We start from the raw sequence: 18,509 nt of genomic DNA, 5'->3' as shown, positions 1-18,509 counted from the left end.
GGAGCCTCTTGCTTTCACACTGTCTCCACCCTCCCAGGTAGGGAGGCTCTAGCCAAGGCAGAAAACTACCAAGGGAGGGGTATTTAGAAACAGATGTAGCAGAAATATCCAACTGCCATATAGCTGTCCACACAGAGCCAGCCCTGAGAGCTAAGATCAAGGGCAGCCAGGCCAGGCTGACCGGGGACACTCGTGGGGTCCTCACCAGGTGTAGATCGAGGTGGGAGGCTCCATCCCAGTGCTGCTTCTCCTGTAAAGCCCTTGCCTCTTTGTGGCCTCAGGAACCTTGGTCTTTTTATTAAACCGAAGTGGGTTTTTTGCCTAATGCAAAAATAATGAAAGCGAGGATTAATCTAATAACAACCATCATTGCTGAGGAAGCTCGGTTTCTGCCGCGTCCGTCTTTTCTATTCTTACATGGTGGTTGTGAGGGTTAAATAATAGTTCAGGGGCAGTGTTTAACACAGGGTCTGACACGTAGAAAGCTCTGGCTAATATGATTGCAATGAGAAGTGGAATGTTCTGGCCCACAGTTTGAATTTTTACCCTTATTCCCAGCCACCGAAGCCAGTAGAAAAGGAAACAAGTGGACACATCCAAAAATTAAATACAGAGCTGAGATGAATGAGAGCTGGGTGCCTACTTAGATGTTCGGCTGCTTGCTGCAGAGCCTGGGGTGGGCCCTGCACGGTCACATGCCTCTTGGGGTCTGATAGCGCCTGTTTATTGGGTCCTGATGACAGTCACGAACAGAGCATTCTTTCATGTCATCCAGGAGCAATGCTCCGTGTTGTCTTCCCAGACTTTTCTTTTTAGGTTTTCGAAGCCTTGTAACCTTGTTCTCAGTGATTCTGACAGTATTCTTGTTCTACTGAAATGAGGCAAAAGTAGTACTGACTGTGCGGCCTGGGCCAGAGAGGCCCTCAGGAAAGCACAGAGAAATTAGTGTGATGGATTTCCAAGTTCCCTTGGAGTCAGTGGATTTAACTTTCTCCCTGACCCTCCATACTCAGTAGTAGTAGTAGGTATTTGGCCACTTTGTAAAGCAGACCAGACTTTCAGCCCAGAGGAAGCTCTGGGGTACAGGGCGCAGGGGGCACGAGACCTTCCCCCAGTAAATCTTCCCAACTAAATCTAAAGGCTGTTGTGCCATCTGACCCCTATCATAGGAAGGGTCCTTCATCAGCTGGCAGTCAGGGTAGTCACCAAAAAGGCCATCAGGCTGCCACAGCACATCTCCGCGAAGTGATGAGTGGTGTGTGGTGATGCTTTGATAATGGCCACTTACCCACCATGGTCAGTAACCACTAGAATTTTAAGATTTTACTTCTCAGTCTCAGGTCTTACTCTTAGTAAAAGCAAGCTGGGTAATGCCGAGATAGGGCCGGTTGGCATTAAAATGTGGCAGTGGAATTCTTGGTGCCCATCAACTGAACCCAACGAAGCCATAGGCATTCATTTTCTATTTTAACAAATTAGTACAAATTTTTTTTTTCAAGAGCTTAATGGGTCAGATAGATACAGAATCCCAGAATATTAAACCACGATTGACTTGACTTCATGGAAGTCGATAGAAACACAGAGAGGTAAAACAACTTTACTAAAGTCACGCAGCCAGAGCTGGAACAGAGTACCTAGCACTCTTGTCACTGCACTATCCTATGTTCGTTTTCTTTAATGTGAATTTGAGATTGCCAACTTCATTTTACTGACGAAGAAATCGATGCTCTGGAAAAGCGAATCATCGGCCAAGATCAGACTCAGTTAGCAAAAGAGCGAAAGCTTTATGATTTTCAGGATTTATTTCTGAATCCATTTCACAGTTTATTAAGAGAGCATCTAGATAGAATAACATAAATTTAAAGTATTAATAGAAACAACTATTTTTTCTAAATTTTATGAAGTCGTTGAAAGCCGCTCTAAAATGATGAAGTAGATGGGTTCAGATTCCAGCAGCGGTTTGAGTCCTAGCTCTGTTGTTTACTAATCGTGATGTTAGCCAAGGATTTAATAAAATAATGCTCAGTTTAATGTTCGGTACTTACAAGTTTGCATACCTCTCAGCTTCTGAAGTGAATACACAATGTGTAGGTCATAAGAACTTCATCTCCACATTCATCATTTCAGATACTTTCAGCAGAAAAGAAAAAAAAATGACCCAACTCAGAGCAGCTGATGAGAAATTTCACTGGCCTCTGTGGAAGTTTAGAGACAGAGCCAACCACCAGGTTGAGTTAGTCCCGTGGCTCTGCTCACCCCCCATCCCCATCATCCTCTTGCTCCATGTTTCAGCTTTGCCTTCAGACCGGTGGCAAGATGGTGGCTATTGTACTGGGCCTCACATCTATGCCCTTCAGTGACTAAGGAAAAAGTGAGGAAGTTTCTTCCCACCCTGGTATTCGTGAAGCAAGGATCCTGAGATCACATTTGATTGCAGAACTTGATCACAGGTCAAATCGTGATGAACCAATGAGTGTGACTAGAAAATAAAATGCTGACTTAGGTCAACAGAGCCCCCTTTTGGAGTGGGGTTGCATCAGCTTTCACCGAGGATCACGGGCCACAAGGTAGAGTAGCAGATATCTCTGCAATTCAGCGTTCTGTTAAGAAGGAAGAAGGGACAAACGAATGCTGGATATGTAGTTAGGAATATTCATTATGGCGTGACAGTTATCATCTTCCGCATCTTTCATGTACTCAATGCTTAGCATCGAAATGGAAGCTGTCCTAGCCCTTGATCTTCAGAGGGAGAGTAGAGGACAGAGCTGTGTCCTGGGAACTGCAGAATTTGCTCTCCATGCCCTATATACGTTACCTAATTGGCCATAGCAGCTCTGTAGTAGGTGTTTTCTGCCTTTAGTGTCCTGGTTTGACAAAAGCTCTGGGCTAGATCCCGGCAGACCTCAGTAGCGTCAATCCTCTATCACTTCAGTACTTCAGGAAAAATTAGAACTGGATCTCTCTCAGGTCCTGGCTTCTGTGGGTACTTTCCTAGCAGCTTGCTCACTGAGACCCTCAAGTCTGACTTATGACTTTGGAAAAGGAGTCAAGTATCCTCAACCCAGGGCTTTCTGTCAGTGGTCGTATCATAGTTCCCTATTGCTGCTGTAACAAATTACCACAAACTTGGTGGCTTGAAAACAACTCAGACTTGTTTTCACTCAGTGCTGAAGGTCACGCATCTGAAAAGGATTAGTAGCATTGCATTTCCTTCTGGAGGCTCCAGGGGAGAGAATCCATTTCTTGCCTCTCCCAGCTTTTAAAGGCCGCCTGTGGTTTTCACGAGTGGCCCCTTCCAGCAGTGGCATCAGTCCAGCCCCTGCTTCTGTCATCACATGACCTTCTCTGACCCTTACCTTCCTGCCTCCTTCTTATAAGGCCTCTTGTGATTAGTTTAGCCCACCCAGATAATCCACGACAATCTGCCTAACTCAGGATCTTTAACTCAATCACACATGCAGAGTGCCTTTTGCCACGCAAGATTTCCTGGTATTCACGGGTTCTGAGAATTATGAGGTGAACATCTTTGGGGAGGGCCATTACTCAGCCTCCCACAGAGAGGAAGAAAGCAGAGGTCAAAATACACTTTTCTTTTTTTTCACTTGAAAATGATCTACCACCTGTTATTGCCTCGAGAACATTTACAGCATACCACAAGCTGACCTTATAATCACTTAGAATTTAAAAATAAGTGTATGTAATTTAGATGCACATAATTTTTTTGTCCAATTGTGTGAGCATCGTGAATTGCTTTCCAAGTTTAAGCTAAGTACAGTGCAGTTTTATGTGTTCCCTTTTCCTCAATGACGTCAGACTTTTTCTTCCAAACTGACCCAGATTTTAGAGCACACTCACAAAAATGTAACACCAACATAGGTTTGGGAACCTGTGAACTACAGGGATTTGCTTTGCCAGTGGCCAACATCTGCTCTTTGATAATAACCATGCACTTCATTGCATGATGGGCACTTGGACTCTGATCTAAATTTAGAGATGAAAAGACTCCAGACCCTTGTAGCCTAAAATTTAAACCTATACCATGAGAGTAAATGACCTTTCTTTTATTATAGTTGGCACTGCAATGCTGGTAATTCGACCATTTAAAAAAGTTGTACCAAATATCATGGGTAACGCAAGAGAATCTTCTTTTAAGTTTTACAGAACGGTAGACCTGGGTTCTAGGGTCCAAAGCAGGTCACTGATCGCCAAGTGTAAGAGAGTAAACAACTTAACAATAAATCATACCTGGGCTCCCAAACTGATGTACGAAGGCTAAATCTGAAGACACTCATCCTTTCTTCTTCTATGGAACGTCTGACTCGCCCAGAAATTATATAATGTAGAAGCCATTTTTCTTTTAAAGTGCCTTTCAGACCTCAAGCCTTCATAAACCATACAAGGCCTTAGAAATGTTTTCATTCTGCGTTAGCCCGAGCAATCATTTAAAATGCAGTTTCTAGATCATATATTTGATATAATTGCCTAAATGCAACTCTCCCTAATTACACTAATTGCAGAAGTGGCGTGAGCTAGAATGTTAATAATAACTTCATAAATGAAGCCATTTATCATTTCCACGGAGGCCACGTGCACATGATTAGCTTCCCTAAGGCATCGTTCTATCTCATAGGGTTGATTTTATAGCTCAGCAGAAAACAAATGTTTGGTTACACAGATTTCTTACATTCTTTTTCCTTTTTGAAAAGAACACTGTAGCTTTTTTAAACATTCCATTAGATGAACCATCTAGTGCAGCGGTCCCTAACCTTTTTGGCACCAGGGATCGGTGCTCCTATGAGAATCTAATGTTCGATATGAGATGGAGCTGAGGTGGTGATGCTAGCGCTAGGGAGCGGCTGCAAATACAGATGAAACTTCTTCACTTGCTGGCTGCTCACCTCCTGCTGTGTGGCCCGGTTCCTAGCAGGTCACAGACCAGTACCAGTCTTCAGGTTGGGAAACCCTGATCTAGTACGCTTGACAAGGTCGTCTTGAAACAGGGAAATCAGTGGGTAAAAATCCTAGAGTCGTAACAAGGATTGTGGAAGCAACTTACTACATGTGGTAGAAGTTCTAAGTGGAGTATATAGGTGTGTGGAGGTGGGGGCGGGGTGAGTGAAAGAGAGCAGGAAGTGAGGGGAGGGAGATAGGGCCATACGTTATGGAAATGGAAGATTTCAGCTTTCTGCCTCACCCTTACCCTTCTCCTCCTTTAGTCATCGAAGGGCAGCATTTCCAAAGATGAACTTAGGGAAGCAACAGAAATGAACTCATTATTCAATTGTACCTGTTTTTAATGTTTTTATCTCTTCGGTTAAGAAGGAGGTTCAAATTTATCCTGAAAATTGACTTCCTTTGCTGTTGAAACATCTACCAAAATTGGCAGCATTTCCTCACTGATACCAGAAAAAAATAAAAGTATATACAACAGGGACTGCGCGATGAGCCATCATCTCTCAGAGGAAAATGGCATTCCAAATTAGTCATAGCAGAGGATGGTTTTTTTTTTTTTTCCATCAGATCATTTCATCCATCCCTTGGCAGGCTCCTCTTAACTTCATGATTGAGCTTTTCCTTCCCTGCTTCTTTATTCTCCATGTAATGGGGACCTACTCTAGAAATAGGAAGAACTTTAAATAAGGGGCCCATTGAGTAAAAAAAAAAAATTAGAGAGGAAGATCTTACCATATTTCTTCTGAATGTGAGTATGACTATAAATTTGCACCTTCTCATGAATTATCTTATTCCCTAAAAATCTTGGAAAACAGTTTTAACTATTGTTTTTTATGCTGTATTTCTCATTAAATGCCGCACATGTATATATTTAGTTTCCCAAGCTAGGCTGCTGTGGATAATAATCATGTCTTGAAATCGTTTCATATAAGGTGCTTAACTCAATTTTGGGCACTTAACAGAAAACACTGTTCAGTTAATAAGCTCATGTTGGAGGGACACAATCCGAGGTAACTCAGCTAGTAAGATGAGGACAGGCAGAAACTTGGGGGTGAGATCTGTGCCAAGGCCTAGATATACACGGTCTCTAGAGCAAAGCCTTTTGTAGTTGACAGCCCTGGTATCCCATGCGAATTGAAGGGTCAGCTAATGTCAGTGCCAAGTAATTCTGCAAACCTGCCCCCACCCCAGCCTGCAGCTCACCTTTCCTCTGTGCAGCCTCCCCCCCCCCCACCCCGGCTGCAGAGCAGGCTAAGGAGGGCCACCCAGCCTCTGCGTAGAAGATACCCAGCTCCCTCCTTTCTCTGAAAATGACTGATCTTAAACCCAAATTGAAGACAGAAGCACGTAGGGCTCTTCAGGCTGGCGGGAAGCACTTTGGGAGTGAACGGATAATGACGGGGACCCTTGCTGACTGCTGGGACTCCATTTTCAGAATGATGATTCTTGAATCCTCTCTTGTTTCTCAGTGTGAGATGTCTTACTCTTCTTATACTCACGTATGGGCTACCTCCCATCCAGAAACAGAGAACGCTTCCTCGGCCGCAGCTTTCATGATCCAAGTCTCAGCTACTTGATTGGAATCACACAGGCTAATGCAACAGGGCTTCATCTTAGCTGGAGGAAGAGCTTCGCTTTTCAGTCACGGCCATCACTCTCATGTCAGTCCTTTCGTACACGTCAGTGGTTCCCAAACTTTTTGGTCTTGAAACCCTTTTACACTCGTAATAATTATTGAAGACCCCCAAAAGCCGTAGTTTATATGGATTATATCTATCAATATTACTGAAGTAGAATTTAAAAGAAATTTTAAACCAAATTTTAATTCATTTTAAAATGATAAAAAGCCATTGTGTTTTATAAATAACATACTTTTGTAAAAAACAACTAAATTTCTCAATTAAAAAAAAAGAGGATGAGAAGAGCGACATTGTTTTACATTTTTATAAATCTCTTAATGTCTGACTTAATAGAAGATAGCTGGATTCTTATGTTTGGTTAAAGAATAGGAAGAAAATTGGCCACAAACAGATATATAGTTAGAGGAGTATTTTAAAAGCTTTTTGAGATAATTAAAAACTCTTCTTTAATACTACATGAAAACTCAACAAATAGTAGTTTCTCACAAGTTAATTGCCATGTGGAATCTGAAACTGCATTAAAGAAATTTTTGTATATATAAAATTTGGGTTATATAAAAATCCATTGGTCTGTCTTGCATGTTGAATGGACCTTTTACCTATGAATGTTTTTGTAACCCTGTGCATTCAAACTAATTAGGAAATCATTGCTTCACCAAGTTATGCAGAGTTTCCAGAAGTTGGCACAATTATAAAATGTCTTTTAAATCATATTAATATCAACAATTTAATAAGAAAAGTCTTTATTGGGAAACTGTCAGACTCACAATGGCAGATAAACATTTTCCAAAATTCTAGTTTTCACTTGAAACAGCTCAAATAGGGCAACAGATATTATCAGTTGTTTTCCTTGAAGTGGCAGGCTTCTTTTTTTTTTTTTTTTTTTCATTTTTAAGAAAATACTTGTCAGTTTCCCAAGTCTGATTAACTATAGTTTATCTGTGGTTCTTTTAATTAAAAATGTTATTCCATGAAAAATTGCCTAGGTTAGCTCACAGCTCAATCACACCAGTGCTTTTCCTCAAGAAAGCCACCTCCCTGTGACACTCAGCAGGAGTGCATTCAGCCTGTGTCCCATTTCATCACACAGGATATCAGACAGATGAATACTTAAGAGTTTATTGTGAACAAAATCCATAATGTTTATGTCTCATTGAGGACTTTTTCCTGGGGATGTAGAATTGAAGACTGGAGTCCGGTGCTGCCGACTCGATTCGCGCCGAGGCACCAGCAACTGTACCCCGCCCCTCTCCTTGCTTTCGCACCATTGATGCAGCCATCAACACAGTGAAAGAGGCAAATGCCATCTTAGCATTGCTATGGAAATACATTTGACCTCGAGAACTTCCTAAAGGTTCTTGGGGACCCCAAGGGTCTGTGGACCACATTTTTGATAATTCCTGATATAGATAGTTAAGAGTTAACCTTTATAAAGCCCATAGTATGTACCAGACGTGGTTATATGCATTAATTATTTTAATCCTCAGATCTACAGATATACAGAGAACTTACTACCTTCTAGAGCATCGGTTCTTTTTAACCTCTTGGCCCTGGTACATTTATGCTACTCTGCCGCTGATTCATGAGAACCAATTAAAATTGGAGGAATTTTCAGTAGCATTGCTACCTAGGGGTATAAAGCTCCATTTCCTCAGTTTCAGAAGTGTTTAGACAATTATAAATTCATCGATTCAGCCTAGGTTTGCTTGGTGGGTGCTAGGTCTCTAGCATAGGTCAGGCCACAAAATACTCTGTGCCTTTCAGGGCTCATGGGAATGTTTCCTCCCCATCCCCACAATTTTTTTCTCATTTCTTTCTTATTCTTTCTCTCACTTTTTGGACCTCAGTCTCACATTCAGAAACCTTGATCATCAAGAAGGACCTTAAATGTCATGCCTCTCATCAAATTACATCTGTCCATCGATGACACCAATAACCCAGCGATGATGAGCCTTGCTTTTTCTGTCACAATCTTGGGGTCACAATTTTTTTTTTTAACACAGCCTCAGCTTGGTCACATACATAGTTATTTATCTCATTTTCTTATTCTTACATTGAAGGTCAGCCTGGACAAAAAACATATGGGGGGTTCCCTGCTCCATCCTTTCAGGCTAAAGGGCTATTTCCCTTCCCATTTGCCCTCATGTGAGGTGTTTTGCTGTAAATGTTCCATTCTCTAGACTCTGAATGTTGGTTGGGATTTTAAGTCATTGTGTGGTTAACAGCTCACCCATATCCCAAATCAATCAGAAAGCCAGGTTAAGGAAAAGCTAATATTCACTTGGTTTCATTGTGACTCTGTAAAATTCCCTATTAAAAAGAGGATGGGCTTTGAGCTAATTAACAGTTCTGACTTTTGCTTTTCAAGTGTGGCAGAGACTGTATTTTTTTTTTTTTTTTTTTTTTTTTGCAGAGAATTTGCTTGTTAGTGGTGAGAACTTAAACTCTTTCAGCCCAAAATACAGGCTAAAGAGGGAATTATACTTACAGGACTATAAAAACTTACATTGGGTCCAAGAGTGTCTGTTTCTGTCTTGGTTTTATTTTTTTTACTGTGAGTAGTACCTAAGAGAAACAGGAACTTTTACATTTGGCTACTGAGGAAATAGGTTCCTGAGAGGAACGCAGCCTGCCCCATAAATACCTTCCCACCTCCACCCCCAGATGGTTGAAATATTATCTAACCTAAAAGCTATTAGTCAGCAGTCCTTGCCTAGTGAGATCTCTTAGGAACATCTTTTAACTGTGCTTCTCTCTGCCTTCAGTATCCTTTTTTAAAGTTTTTCAGCTTCTGACTCCCGTCTGAACCTAAAATACACACAGGGTTGATAGACACAGCAGTACGTTAAATGAATTCTTTACATCTAGATCTCTTCTGGAGCTCTATTTTTAGATCCCTTATGATGAGCCAAGACTGTATTCAGAGCAGACATCTGCCATCTAGTATATGGAGTTAGAAAACTAGATTATTAGAAATGGCACAGGCTACCAAAAGCACCCGTCTGAGATTATTCCCAGTTCTTTTACTGATGGTGTGCATGACCTTCATCATCCCCAAGTGGCGCCTTTATCACCAGGTCTGAATTAAGGATCTTGGTGCCATCCTTACCTTGCGGGAACACGCTAGGCAGAGCCAGACTTGGATGCAATTATGATTTAACAGCAACTCTTCTCACCTCTGTCATGGTACCTCACTTCTGTCATGCGGAGGGCTGAGCAGTGCCTTTCCAGCCGTTCTGACAGGGTCCCCTTCTGCTTTATCCTCCTGCTCTGACTTCCCACTCCCTTCTGATCTTTTTCTCACACCAGTGCCAATCAGCCCCTTTTTAGGGCCATTTAGTCTAACCTCTGAATGTCCCACAACTGGTACATGTCCCACTTTAGCGATCTTTCCTTTACTTATACAGCCAGTGATGTGTCTGTGCAACCAGTCTGAGCCCTGAGAAATTCTGAATTCAAAGTCGCACTGGTTTTTCTCTCCTGGTGCTTGTGAAAGCTGTTCATGATGCAGTGTCGGCTGACCCCTGCCAGAGATCCAGTTAACACGGTTCAGTATGTGATGGTCAGATTGCCAGCTACAAAGCCTTTAGACCTGATAGAGTATTGGTAGTGGACTTCACTCCATCTCCCAATGAATGTATTTTTTTTGTTTATATCATCTAAAATAATCTTTTATAATCCTCGAATCAACAGCATGGCCTAAGCAGTTCGTGGTATCTGGTATCTTTTAAATACTTGGAGATAGTACGTACAGTAGAGAAATTCCAGTGCTTAATGTTATTTTTCTCTAAAGAAGCAGCATTCAGCGACTTCGCCCACCCAGAATTGGCCACTCTCTACCGTCTCCCACGCACTTGCGCATACTCCCATGTTAGCATTTATTACATGGTGTCATAAAGATAAAATTCGGTTTTTATGAAATCAGTATGAAAATGTAAACTTCCGGCCTGTGAGCACCCTGAAGGCAAGAACAGTGTCTTTTGGGTCTTCTGTTTCCCATATCTATTCAGATGTTATTTAATCAAAATAGAATATTTAGTACTATCAGTTGAAAATTGAGATATTCTTTTCCTGTGGTATTGCTCACATATGTGTCTTTCGATAACATAGTCTACTTCTCTGCACGCTGTATTTCATCCTTAAAAAGAATAATTTTTTAACCTTGACCAACTAATGATGGGTCTGATCATTGAATGAAGTAGCTGAGGTGCCTGGCACGGCCACAGTCCTGATCCTTCCTGTTCTTTGTCTAGCCACGCTGAAGGAGCTCATCTCCCAGACAATGATTCGCTGGGCCCAGGAGGACCAGATCCAGGATGCAGAGCTGGTCCGGATGATGTTCACGCTCCTGCGGAGGCAGTACGACAGCGTCGGGGAGCTGCTGCGGGCGCTGCGCAAGACCTACAGCATCAGCCAGGCCTCCGTGAATGACACCATCGGCCTGCTGGCCGCCCTCGGCCAGATTCGCTGCCTCCTCAGTGTCAGGATGGGCAAGGAAGAGGAGCTGCTTATGATCAATGGGCTGGGGTAGGTCACCCACAGTTCAGTGCAAGTCTGTCGGAAGAGCTTCGGGTGGGAAAAATGGTGTAGCTTGCTGTCTGGATGGTCCAGAATCAAATCATGCACAGTCTCTGTGTGCCCCGTCCTGTGGACCCTCCTTGTGGGAGGACATCCTTGCCACAGCAGTCACATTTGATAAACTGAGAGACCAGACTACCTGCTAATCAGGGTAAAGAGACATTACCAGTAGGGAGGAGTCTTGAAGAAAAACTTGAATTTAGCTTGAATCTAAATAGCCTCAGGGAACCAATGAAAAAATCCAGGGAAGGGACCCATGTTTTCAACCTAACAAGAGAGAAAACTTTTGAGCACTTCCACATTTGACCGGAAGTCTTCTGAGACTTCCCTCTGAAAAATTACTGCCTGCTTCCTTCCTTCTCTCAGGGCCATCTGAGGGAGTCATTTTCGTCACTTCTAAGACACCTCTACCCGCAATAATAGCTTGTGTCTCTTCCTTAGAAGCCCTGTTGTCAAAAAGAGCATTTTTAGATGTCAGAAAGATTTTTTTTTAATCATATATCGAAGCACTTCCATTTTGCAGGTGAGAAAACCGAGGCCCCAAAAGGTTCAGTGACCAGCCCACGATTTTACTTGTTGAAAATAAAGAACTATAACTGCAGCCTTCCTGCTGCTCTTTGATCCATCCGAGCACCCTTGAGCCAGCAAACTAGATGAGTGTCTACTGCCAAAGCCCAGATAGGGACCTTGAGGATACCCAGGCAGGGCGGCGGAGGATGCACACAGTCCTCCAATTCATTTCCTAAGGGAATCTTATACTAGAAATGAAGAGACTTTTAGGGGGAGAGAAAAAAGCTGCCATCCTATCTGCTCCCTCAGCCCTCTCAGTAGACATAGCAGCAGCGAAGCCTGGTGGTGTCTTCTCTTAACAGCTGGAACGCTCAGGGGCAGGTGCATGGTCGGGGTGGGTGGAGAGTAACCACACTGCCAGGCTTCTTCACACAGCCCAGTCACAGGCATCCTCTGTCACTGGATTTGCCTGCGGCTTTATTTTGTGAATCTGCGAATCAGCTTAATTTGTGAAACCGAGTGACTTAAAAACATAATTCTGTTTTCATTTTGTCGGTAATTTCACTGGTTTTTGAGGACTGCTGTCCCAAAACATCTTTGGTACCTAATATACAATCGTCTTAAGGGTACAGCACCATCACTCAGAAAACCGAAGTACCTAGGGACATTGATACAAGGACAAGTGAAGAAAAAAAATAGAAGACCCTGAGTAGCTGGAGGAAGAGGGATCCAGCGATTTAGGCTGCCTTAAAACTATTAAAAGTAAAAGGACCTGGGGCAACTGTTTAATATGTCATCAGAAGGAAATGTTTCAAAGAGAAAGCAAGTGCTTAGTAGAAATAAGAGTACAGAATATTCCTGTGAGCTAAAAAAGGGCAGTCCACTGTGTTCCGACTGAGCTCGTGCTTTATTACCTTTTTAGCCCGTCACGTTTTACACAGTTAGTGTGTGTGTGCGCACTTGTGCGCTCTCATTCTTGAATTTTCATAGCGTCGAAATAAGGGCGTGCTGAAGTCTCTCTCTGATCCTTATCCTAGAGACATAATGAACAACAAGGTGTTCTACCAGCACCCAAACCTCATGCGAGTCCTTGGCATGCACGAGACAGTGATGGAGGTGATGGTGAACGTGCTGGGTGCGGAGAAATCCCAGGTAATGCTGCAGGGAGAATTTAGAGCTGGACCCCCAGAGCAGGAACACAGGGGGTGACTTGGTGACTGCCACATGGTTGATGTCCATTGCCTCAGTTGCTTTTCCCAGGGGGAGGGAGGGAGGGTTTTGCACCATGGCAGGAAGGAGCTAAGAGGTGGGACGAGGCCACTGAACAGCATCCAGCCAGCGTAAGAGCTTCAACTCTGGAAGTTCGGAGACTTTTCTCACTCTTTCCACTGAACTGTTCAGTGGCTACATTTACCATACTCTGCAGCCCTGCTCCTTCCCAAGTGGAATTCCTCTGGGCTCCGCTTAAGAGCATGGTGTGTTTTGTGCTATGTCAGGAGAAGGCTGTTTTAAATGAGAATGCGATCTTAATAATCATCCTGTTTTTCCCCTGTGAGCCAAGATCCCCGAGGATGTCCTTGCAAGCCCTCCCCCAGCCTGCCCCATAAGGAGCCTGCCTTAGGTGGGTGGGGGTGGGGAGCTCCTGCCGGCAACCGGAAAGGAGTGGGGGCCAACCTGGCATTTATTCCAGCTTGCCCAGGGTCCTCCTCAGAGTTAGCCAGCTTCTGAAGGCAGAAGATGGGGTATGTTTTCCTGTGTTGGAAATTCCAGAGTGCCAGAGTCCTAGGAAAGCAGTTCCACCAGCTTTGACGGGTGGAGGTGAGAAGGAAGAACAGAAGCCAAGCTCACATTCCTCCTCGCTTGATTTCTTCTCTCTTGGGAAAGTGGACTTTCTCCATAAGAGCCCTGAACACATGTCTGGATACCTCAGCAAGCGAGTAGACCGTAGGTGTCAGAACCCTGCTTCTTCGAGCGCCCTTCATGATTCTAACGGAGGAAATCAGGGCTTTCTAGGATTCTGAGCAAGGTGACACTGACACCATTGATTGAGCATTATTGGATCAGAAATAAGACATGGCCAGGCCCTGGAGATGCTAATTACTTTGTTAAGCAGAGAAGCCAAACACAGAGAACGGTAATAAAAGGTGGCATCTCGGTGCTCAGTTGTATGAATCAGATTGCAAGGATTCTAGGGACCCATGGGAGAGCAGTTATCAAGGACAGAAGTAATTGGGAAAGGCTCACAGCCTGAGCAGGCGATGCTCTTGGGGCTTCCACACCTGCAGGGGCCAGCTGGGGGGCTCAAGTCTGCTACAGTGCTGGGTCTTATCTGTCTACGGTGATCCACCTCCCTTCTGAAATTTTCCACCAGAGTTCTGTCTACTCCTTTCCTAGTTAGAAACAATAGTCTGATGTAGGGTCATGCAATTTCACGTGACATCTGAGGCTGACTGGGATTCTTGTTTGACACCTATTTCCTTGGAAAGAAAGGTGTTCTAGGAACTATAATTAGCTCTCAATATTTGAGGAAGCCTCTTAGGTGTATACTCTCTCTCCTGTGAATTAGTCTTGGAACAAACTGAAGGTAAGGAGAAAACATGTTTTTCCAAACCTTTCACAACTTGCAAGAGTTCAGTTCTTTGAATGACTTTCCAGAAAGACTCGACTATAGACTCTTTTCCTTGACACTCCCTACTTCTCCCTACAGATTGCTTTTCCAAAGATGGTTGCCAGCTGTTGCCGCTTCCTTTGCTATTTCTGTCGAATTAGCCGGCAAAATCAGAAGGCCATGTTCGAGCATCTAAGTTACCTGCTGGAGAACAGCAGTGTTGGTCTAGGTATGTCATGTTATCACTAACACATTTGAGTTCAGAGGTGACACTCCCCCCACCGACCACTTAGGAGGTAAAAGGAAAGAAGCCACCACATGCATGCTGTAGGATTTTTAAACAAAAAGAACCCCCGCCTGATCTACAAACAAGTGACATAATGATACCATGTCTCTGCTCTCCAGCCTAAGTAGAGACATTGCTACCAGCCCACACTGATGACAGATTCGTGTTGGCATAGTCACACAACTTTACTTTCCTTCTCTTGGGACCAGGGGCTCATGGTTTATAAAATGCGGCTTGAAATTGCAGGTATAGTGAGGAGGCATGGTTCTTCCCAGCTCACTCAGCTGACCAAGGGAGCATTGGTGCACTCTCTTGTCAGCAGGCTGGCTGTAGGCTGCATGCCTGTCCTATCAGCCAACCAGCCAGTGCTCTCCCTAGCTGCAAGGTGGACTTGCCAAAAGCAGCCATGGAGAAAAACAGTGTAAATCCATCACCAGAAAGAACTAGAAGAGCAACACAACGCATACGCCTTATTCATTGTTCTGAATGTGAACCAAATGAATTTGTGGAAGATGCAAATACATACCTCTGCATGTGAAATCTGAAATCTCAGATTTCCTATTTACCCAATGCAACGTCAGGCTACCAATCTTTTTGTAAAATACCACCTGAAGTGTTTTTCTTATTTCCAGCCTAAGAACTAGACAAAGGAAAACCAAAGACAACAGTGGTGACCTGATGACTATATGAGCTAATGTTGTTTGAGGCTATTTTTAAATTCTAGGTGGTGGTCTCAGAAACAACCAGCTCATTTGAGTTTAGTTATTCAAGTGATATCTGAGTCTTTGGAGTGATCATCAAACAAGGTCCCAGAGAAGTTTCAGGTTAGAACAGTACTTGAAAATATGTGGTCCCAGCTGATCCTGTGAACTAATTTTGTAACTTAATCCATATTCGCAATCAGTAATGAGTGTGGGGAAGAAGAATAGCAAATAGAACTGTTGTTCTTAAATTGGGCTGGCAGTCCCCTCAGAGAACAGCAGCATGACCCAGTTCTGCTGTGTGTGCTGCCCTCTCCTGGCCAGTTGTGTGCACTGCAATCTCAGCTCAGCGAGAAATGGTCTCTCTGCTCCTTTCTCGCTCCTTCTTATTCCTCCTCCTACAGCCTCCCCTTCGATGAGGGGTTCCACTCCACTGGATGTGGCAGCTTCCTCCGTGATGGACAACAACGAGTTAGCGCTGGGCTTAGAGGAGCCAGACCTCGAGAAGGTAAATGGTCCTGGGGAGGCACTGTGTTTGTTCTTTGCTGCCTATAGTGCAACCCAGCCAAGCAAATGAAGGCTAAAGGCTGGGCTTCCAGTAGAACCTCTTCCACATACTGGGGAAAGGTGGTACAACTGGCAGCCACATGGTAATTAGAGCATCTCCCACGGGTATGTAGACGTGTGTATACGTGGAAGCCCAGCCTCACTGGTCTACGTGGAACACCACCAGACACTTGTGGATTCCTAGTAAGTTCTGGGTCATTGAGTTTATAAGTTCACATACTAAAAAAGACACAAGACAGAAAACCGTATAATCAGTATAAAGGTAAAGAATGCCCACACATGTCTTATCCACATACAAATGAGACAAAACTGAGTTGCCCACATTGAGACTGTGAACAGTGTTCGTGGTGGTGGTGGCGGTGGTGGCGGCGGCGGCGGCGGCAGGAGCTGATTCACCTGACCTTGCCCCAGCTCACCTTGGGACTATTGCCTTGATTGGATGGCTAACAAGAATAACAATGCACTTTCTGAGAGTGGAGAAGAGCATTCTAGTGAGGGGGAGGGGGACAAGTCACAGGTCATTCACTATGTAGTAGGTTTGGGGGCACATGGGAGAGAAGAACCTAACCCTGGCATGGGGTCAGAATGGTTATGAGAAAAGCAATGAGCTGAGGGTTAAGTAGAAGCTAATCGGCCACCTTGTTGGCAAGAGCATGGCAGGAATGTTTGAGGTTCAGAGAGGAGAGAATGGTGAGCTTGAGAGTAGGAAAGTTGCATACGACCAGTGCACAGAGTACTCAGGGGAGGTGCGAGACATGAGGATTAGTGAGGAGTTGGACCTTATGCTACCATTACTCTTAGTAACAGAAGCGCATACTCCTATAGGTCCTGCAGAATCATCATGCACCAGGCCCCACTCCGAATTCACTCACATGATCCTCAGAACACACCTTTTTGTTAGTCCCCCAGTTGTAGGAGGGAAACTGAAGCATGGAGAGATTAGGTAGCATCTTCAGTGTCATGGAGTTTGTAAGTGTTGGAACCAAGATTCAAAAGTCTTTGGCCTCAGAAGCCGTGCTCTTACCTCACTATAGAGCCAAGAGCATCGGAAACCATTTAGAGAGCCGTAAGCAGAGTAGCAACACTACCCAGTTTGCATTTTAGAAAACCCGACCCGGTTTTAATAAGAAGAACCGATGGGAACAGAAGCAAGACAACCTCGCCATACACAGACAGTCTCAGTGTTGTGCCACCAGCAGTAAGACAGCTGTTTCACAAACTCATTTATGGTCTCTGCTTCTAGTGGGACAGACTTCAGTCAAACTTTATTATTCATCTATTTAAACAGAAATAACAGTATTGTAGGTGATGAGATGATAACTAATGCCTGAATAAAAAAGTCGCTACTTGTTCTCTTAACAACCAGATAATGCCACAAAGTTTAATACTTGGCACCCCTCTTTAGTCACAGTTCACCTTATCAAATGATACTGCCCAACAAAGACCCCAAGCATCCCTTGGAAGATGCAAGATATGATAACTAGAGGCCAGGAGGCTAGAAGAAGGGAGAAGCAGGGACTTGGAAAATCTGTAAAGGGGGATGATGAGGTCTGCCGCCCCCTTTTCAAGTGGTTCTGGCAGCTCAACACGGTGCACAGACTTTACTCAGACCAGTGTCAGGAAATTACCCAAGTTTGGTTCCTGGGAGAGAAGAGAGAAGGACCAATAAATACTTTAGTTCCTCCCTTCTATTGATCACAATAGAAATTAGGTCCCTTAAGATTGAACAACAACTCCACCTCTGCACATGAACACACACACACACACACACACACACACACACACACACGGGCACTTTTTTTTAGTGGCCAGTGAAATGCTCAGTACCTGTAACCCTGAAAACTCTGCCTAAACCATGCCTTTATTGATGTTTTTCTGACATTTCAGAGGCCAAATTAAATATAAACTCCAAGCACAATAGTATCCTTACTGTTTTAAGAAGGAAAAAGTGTGACAATAATATCTTACTGAGTTTTTACTTCAATTTTTTATTATTGCAAAATGATTTCGACTATTTGACATCAGCAAATACATGGTTTATTTGACGAACATTGATTGGGCACCTTGTATGTACCAGGCCCTGGAGATTAAAAAAAAAGAAAATGACTGCATTCCTGACTTTTTTTCCACATAGTAGATTCTCCCCTTCCCCCTGTATACATACAATATCCAAGACTAGATTAAAATAACAACTATATTTCAAGCAGAGGTCTGTTTGCCAGGCTTTTGCCTGACACTTTCTAAAAGGTAGGCACATTCTAAAATATCCCACGTGATCACAGAGCTGAGATTTTGTGGCAAGTGTTTGGTGATCTGGAAGCAAAGAGAACATTACCAGTCCTGGTCCTTAACTGGCAGTGGCCTCTTTATTAGCCACCCCAACCTTAACATCTTGACTCTTCACTTTGGACAACTGTTGCAGAACTTGCGTTGAGACCCCTGATTAGTCAAGGGCCCACTGAGGGTTAACCAGTGACTAAATACTTGGTCTTGAAATACCATGGCCAAATGGACATGACCAGCCTGGGTCTACTGTTATCTCCCCAGATGCACCCTAATTAGGCCTATTTTTAAATGGCAGCTCCCTTCTGTCAGAACTGGGAAAACCAGAGAATTGACAGTACATGTGTCTTCCTACATAACAGTTATCAGTCTTATTGATTACT

The 18,509-nt window shown here is 43.7% G+C and overlaps 1 protein-coding gene across 1 annotated transcript in view; it reads left to right on the top strand.

The window, feature by feature from the left end:
* Nucleotides 1-18,509, top strand: part of RYR3 (ryanodine receptor 3) — a 464,873-nt gene that overhangs the window by 320,271 nt on the left and 126,093 nt on the right. Inside the window, exons 39-42 of the mRNA XM_016160800.2 lie at nucleotides 10,847-11,120; nucleotides 12,719-12,833; nucleotides 14,389-14,518; nucleotides 15,681-15,784. Of these exons, the coding sequence (XP_016016286.2) occupies nucleotides 10,847-11,120; nucleotides 12,719-12,833; nucleotides 14,389-14,518; nucleotides 15,681-15,784 (623 nt within the window). The remainder of the gene's footprint in view (nucleotides 1-10,846; nucleotides 11,121-12,718; nucleotides 12,834-14,388; nucleotides 14,519-15,680; nucleotides 15,785-18,509) is intronic.

Source organism: Rousettus aegyptiacus, unplaced genomic scaffold, assembly GCF_014176215.1.
Source record: "Rousettus aegyptiacus isolate mRouAeg1 unplaced genomic scaffold, mRouAeg1.p scaffold_m13_p_3, whole genome shotgun sequence".
NCBI classification, from domain to species: domain Eukaryota; kingdom Metazoa; phylum Chordata; class Mammalia; order Chiroptera; family Pteropodidae; genus Rousettus; species Rousettus aegyptiacus.
The sequence above is the reverse complement of the archived record's forward strand: the minus strand, read 5'-3'. Positions and strand labels throughout refer to the sequence as shown.